Raw genomic sequence first — 5,945 nt, forward strand, 5'->3', positions numbered from 1 at the left:
GCCAGGGGCTTGCTCGGGCACTGCCACCCTCAGAGGCAGCAGCCGATGCCACAGACAGCCCACACACCACCAAGCACCCGGGTACCGCTGCCTGGGGAGCTGCAGCCCAGCTCCACAGCAAGCCCAAGGCAGCACCCAGCAACGCAACTCATTCCCAGTGGAGAAAAGCCCATCCCGAGCAGCTTGACAGAAACCAGGATCCGCTCACAGCCGTCACCTTTGCTATTCCCTACAACTCACAAGGCTTTGCCTGCACAAGACACCACCGGCTTCACTCAGCCTGCACCGGACTGAGAGATGAGCAATGTTTAGAACTGGCTCAGCACATCCATAATTAGGCATTTTCATCTGTTTACTCAGTCTCGTTTTAAACGCTAATTGCACAGATTCTGCAAACATCCAGCCAGCCATTAACGATTCTGCAGTTGGCTCTAGGATGGGCCTCTCGAGCCACACCTTCTGCTTTGATGTAGGTTTCCACCTCAAATTCTCTCTTGCCCAAATGACTTTCGGTCATTTCTCATTAACGCAACGCTTCAGTTTTCCCGCTGGTACTGAAAGCCTGTAGCTACTTGAAAGGCAAACACAGGAAGCACATTACTAGCAAAAAAGCAGCAAGCCAGGAAGATATTATATACCCTTAACTGAGTTGCTTGAGTCAATCTGCCATGGCAGTCACTCGACTTCCTACCGTCACACCATGTCAAGGACCAGGCAGAAATGCCTTCTGTACAAACCCTTTTGTAACACCCCTGGCTGCTCAGTTAAGAGGGTTTCTGCTGTTACAGCGGTATTGTTGGACCTAAAAGCAAAAGCCTTCCTGGTAGAAGCAAAATCTTTAACAAAGCACGCGAGCACACAGAGGATGCAGTGCACTTTACCATGCTGGGGCTCCAAGGGAGACATCTGGAATAACCTGTACTCCAAACCGCAAGAGGTTTAGACGAAGCCTTCAACATAAAGCCAGAAACAGCCTGCAACAGCATCTGAACACCTCTTGTCCAATGTATTGATTACTTGTGCTAGAATAATTTGAGATTAAAGAGTAGTGCAGAAATCTAGATTGGACTAAGAATTCAGGGGGTGCACAACAGTGCCATCAGGGGTTTCAGGCCAGGAAGGGCTTCTCTACTCTGCTGCTGACAGCCAGCCCGGCCATCTCTACCCTCTGGAAGAGAGATCTACCGAGCAGTCAGTAGTTCCTAAGACAGGGCACACGTTTCAGAGGAGCATGGTGACCAGCATGAAGCGCTCAACTAGAGGGCCAGTGCCACACTTGCCTACGTGACCTCCCCCTGCCTCCCCAGCCCTCCCAAAGCAGGTGCCAAGACCCGCAAGCCCGGGGTTACGTTTGCATCTTGCACCCTCCCATACGGGTATTTACAGTGTCAGTCTGAATGCAGGCTGCCTACAGCAGAAGTTCCAGGAGCAGAGCACAGTGAAGGACGCCAGGCTAAGTCCGTGAAGCAAGCAAGGGACAGGCTATTAACTACAAGCTTTTTTTTGTGCAAAAAACAAAGATACCATTGGCCAAGTGGCTGTTTCCTCCATGCTGGATAGTATCACTTAGAGACTTTTTCATTTTTTCATAGCAGGCAAAGTACATTGCATGGGCAGGGCCAGCCCCCAGCATGGTGACATTAATCCCACGTAAAGGCCTCCAGAAACCCTCTGTAAGGACAATCTTCTTCAGAGCTTCGTACACGCTCCTGTACTGGGCTTTGGGGTCCGGCTGCAAGCTCTGCATCCTTGTCTGCAACAAAGCACACGAAGGGAGAGGCCTCAGTTACCTGTCTTTAATGCAACAAGCACAAGCCATAGAGTTAAAGAGCTACAAGACTTCCAAAACCATTAGAGGGGTCAATAATTTATTCCCTGGTTGCACCCGTGCCAGGGCCACAGCACTATTTATCCACGCTCTGCCTGCCAGACCAGCAAGATTAACTCCGTGCTCCCACTGCAACACCAAAACATTACGAGGCCGCTCAGACAAGCGCTCAGCGGAGGGAAGTGTAACCTCTGCTCTTGTTTATGCATGGAAAGTACAGGGAATTAAGCTAGCGCAGTTGTTCAAAAGACTCGGTGAAGAAATACAGTTAGGTCTTTAATTGCCTCTTGCTTACAACACTCCCGGCTCTCTGCCCCGGCTTGTTTCTCCTGCAGTTGCTCAGCTGCTTTTGACACTCGGTGTGCAGAGTTAGCCCGCTCGATGGGGAAACAGGTTTCCTAGAAGGGCAAGCCGCGAAAATGGGGTACCTGCAGTAACCCCTCCCGTAGAAGGAGAGACAGGTAAAGGCCACCCCATTCTCCTGCACAGCGACCCAAGGAAGACCCAGTGGGTGACGACGTCCCCCAGCAGCCTGGAGAGCACGGCGAGCACGGAGCCGCCCTTCGCCCCGTCTTCCTTCCCAGCTCCTGGTGCCCGGCAGCCACCAACTGCCTGAGCCAGGAGGTTTCATCGGCATCTTTGTTCAACAGTCCTCGACGGGCTTTTCTTCCACACATTTTTGAAGCCAGCTGAGCTTCTGGCATCCAAAGCATCCTATTAAACTCACTGCCATCACTTAATTATGCACCATGGGAAAACTTACTTTTTCATTTGTTTCAGGCTTCTGCAGACTGATGCCACCACACACCAGCAACGCTCAAAGCCTTTGCAATGATGATGCCAACCTGCGACGGGTGTTTGCAGGGCACGGACCCCAGCCACCTCCCACCAGCAACAGGAAAGACACCGGCAGGGCTTAAACCTCCACAAGCGTCCCAGCAAGGCCAAGCAAATCTAGAGCGTCAAGATGCAAAGGGCTCTGCCGCTCCTGCCGAGCGGCCCACAAGTCCTGCCGGTCTGCAACACGGCTGATACACCCCATCACACCGAAACCGGTCTGAAGGGATGCAGCCTTTGGTGGCAGCCTCACACCTCAAAACACAAACACAGCAGGCTCCTGGGAAACGGCATAGCCACAGGAGACAAGTGTTTAGCAGCCTGCAACAGGCTCCATCAAATTAATGCTCTTTTAAGGAGAACCTTGAAAAGTGCAATTAAAAGGTCATTCCGGTTTGATAGGAAGGATGCTTTCCACCCCGTGAGCTGGGACACCCCATCTTCAGAATAAAGTTTCCCCCGAACGATTTGGCAGCATGCAGACACCAGTGCTGCCCTCGCGGGCAAAGCAACACGAATGGCTCCGTCCTCAGCAGAGATTCAACAGCCCTTGAAAAAGCAAGGATTGCCCATGCCACCTCCATGCTTCCTCACCGGGACACAGCCCTTCAAGCTTATCGATTCACTCAATTAGCCAGCAGGCAATACTACAGCTAAGCTTTCAGGCAAGATTAAGCCAAGAAAGTGTTCTGGGTTTGGACCTTTGATTCCCCAAACCACTCTAGGTACTTGAAACTGAAGAGCACTTTCACGTACACTTTCTGAGACCAAGGAAGAGATCAGAGCTGAATTCAGGACTTTAACCCAGTTTAATAAAACCAAGCTATGAAAGCAGCAAAGCAATATGTGAGGCTAAGCCAAACAAATTACTGTATTTGTAGTAAATATTCTAAAAAAAATTGCACAGGAATTACATTTGCAAAGTGACTTAGTTCAGCAGCTAGCTGAATTTCAGACTTAAGCATCAGCCAGTGGTCATGACAAGGCATCACCCTACAACAGGGAATTTGGCGGCCTCAAGCAAAGTTTCCTGTTTCAGAGCACTAAATGCATTGTAACCTATGAACAGCGCTGGAAATAAACCCAAAGGCTCAGAAAAATCCTCCTGGAAAGGCAGCAACAGCCCTGAATTATCTTGGAATTTAAAAAACAGGTTTTAAATCTGGCGCTCAGCCCTCGCTGAGCAGGCGTAAGGGTCTTGCAACCCCTCTATGGGTCTCTGCCCCTTCCCGTCCCACGGATGCTCATCGGGAAGGGCTGGGCAAGGGCTGGATTTAACGATGCCCCGGAGAAACTCCCGGCAGCCGCTCTGCTGTCAGCGTGACTCAGCACGACCCACCGCTGCCGAGCTGGTCACATCCAGCTGGGGTTTGTGTTTTTGGTTTTGGGTTTTTTTTGGTTTTGGGTTTGTTTTTTTTTCCTCTGCTAGTTTTAACTTGAAGGCATTGCTTCAGACTCCAAAACTGACCCCAGGAGATCTCGATCTCACCCTGGTCTATTGCTGGAATGCCTTCGAAGCAGCCGGTATAATTTAAGCACGCAGCAGCGTCATCTCATCAGAAAGGTAATCAGGGATAAGTGCTCCTGTAAAGCAATAAACTATCAGCCTGGCATGTGCAGGACCAAAGCGTGTGGTGCTGTATTGTGGGGAACTAACCCCGAGTATCTCCACCCTTACTGAGGGTCCAGTTGCTTTCACATGAGGACGGATAAATACCAATTTTTATTTTTCTGTTGATCATCTGAGCCACTCTAGAGGGGTTCAAAGCCTCATACCGTACCCCAGAGCGGGCGATAAGTGCATGTTGTACCTGCCTAATCCACACACGCTGTAGTTTGCATCACCACCAGCACAGCCAAGTCCACAGGTTTGCACCTTTCATTAAAGCTGTGGACACAAACAGGACAAACAGCCCAAGGAGTAACCAAACCCAGGATCTCCCGTGTGGCTGCTGCAACCCAAGAGGCACATAGCTGAAAACAGGTTCAGCTCCGTTTCGTCCAGGTTAAGCTTATCGTGGTGTGAACGATGACGATTTGCTACGAGCTATGCAGCCCTTACCCCCCAGGTCCTGCCACCTATCTGAAGCCAGCAAGCTCCTCCAGGAGCCTCACCCCCCTGTTGTTAACCAGCCAAGAAATACTTCACCTTCTTAGATTAATCCTCATTGCATAAGGCAAGAGTGCACTGACAACCACAAGCATCCTGGTAGTCCTGGTTTCAGCTCGGGCATAAGAAGCAACACCAGCTTCAGGTTCATCAGGTTACCTGCTGTTTGTGGACCAGCACCGCCTTTATGGATGCTGTTTGGGGGAAAGCACCCAGCCTTCCCACTGCCAGAAGCGCAAGAATAGTCCAGGGTTGTTTTCCATCTAGAATTGTTTTACGAACAGGAGTCAGGTCTCAAGTTCTGCATATTCTTGCAAAGGGTCACTGATTTGACATGCCACTGTAAAAACAAGCTCACATATAATTTGCCTTTGGTGTTTGTTTTCTGAACATGGCATGCTTTCTCAAAATTCAGCTTGCACATTCATCTGACAGACAACCACCCTGGTCTCCCCGCAGCTAACAAAAGACACAGAGAACACAGTACGCTTTTACCAGGAAATAACCAGCATTTCTTCAGTGACCGGGTCAGATCCTGCTGACCGGAGAAGGCTTTGCTATTGCACGACCCATGCCATGCTCAAGCTCTGAACTCCCTTTTCTTTTTTGCTAGGCTGTTTTTCAGCTAGAACAGCTCCCCAGACAAGCAACGCACTTGGTGTGGCACCCACCCGTGTCTGCTAAGGCCCATGGGAGGGGAGCATAGGGTCAGTCGAACAGGTTAGCCGTGACTTTCCAACACCCCAACACTATCAGCTGAAACAAGAGTAACTGCTCCTCCTGGACCTGTGTCGAGACGGGTGGATGCAGAACCTCCCACCACCAAACCCAAGCCAGGCCAAGCATCCTTAACCCCAAAGTCTAAATAAACCACAGTAAAACAGCTCACAGGAGCTCATCTCTCTGCCACCCTCAGTCATACCTGTGTGCTTTCAAGACCTTAGTTACAAGCAGGGAAGCTCCAAAGTCTACTTGCACCAGGCAGGTCACCCACAGTTGACTGTCCTAGCTGGAGCCGCTGAAACACTTGCTCCATCCCTCCCAACAAGCCCCATCGTACTTGTCCTCCTTTCCTTTCCACTCCCCTCTCTGGCACTGCAGATGTAGGCTAGACGTTTCTCCTACCCTTCAGCCCAGGAGTTCCCATTACAGTACGGGACCTCCCGTACC

The 5,945-nt window shown here is 50.6% G+C and overlaps 1 protein-coding gene across 1 annotated transcript in view; it reads right to left on the reverse strand.

Annotated features, from left to right (window-relative positions):
• Positions 1-5,945, reverse strand: part of SLC25A37 (solute carrier family 25 (mitochondrial iron transporter), member 37) — a 26,763-nt gene that overhangs the window by 4,863 nt on the left and 15,955 nt on the right. Inside the window, exons 3-5 of the mRNA XM_009319551.1 lie at positions 1,517-1,781; positions 1,258-1,280; positions 267-274 (exon numbers count right to left, since the gene is read on the reverse strand). Coding sequence (XP_009317826.1) covers positions 267-274; positions 1,258-1,280; positions 1,517-1,781 — 296 coding nt within the window. The remainder of the gene's footprint in view (positions 1-266; positions 275-1,257; positions 1,281-1,516; positions 1,782-5,945) is intronic.

Source organism: Pygoscelis adeliae, unplaced genomic scaffold, assembly GCF_000699105.1.
Source record: "Pygoscelis adeliae isolate BGI_AS28 unplaced genomic scaffold, ASM69910v1 Scaffold372, whole genome shotgun sequence".
NCBI lineage: Eukaryota > Metazoa > Chordata > Aves > Sphenisciformes > Spheniscidae > Pygoscelis > Pygoscelis adeliae.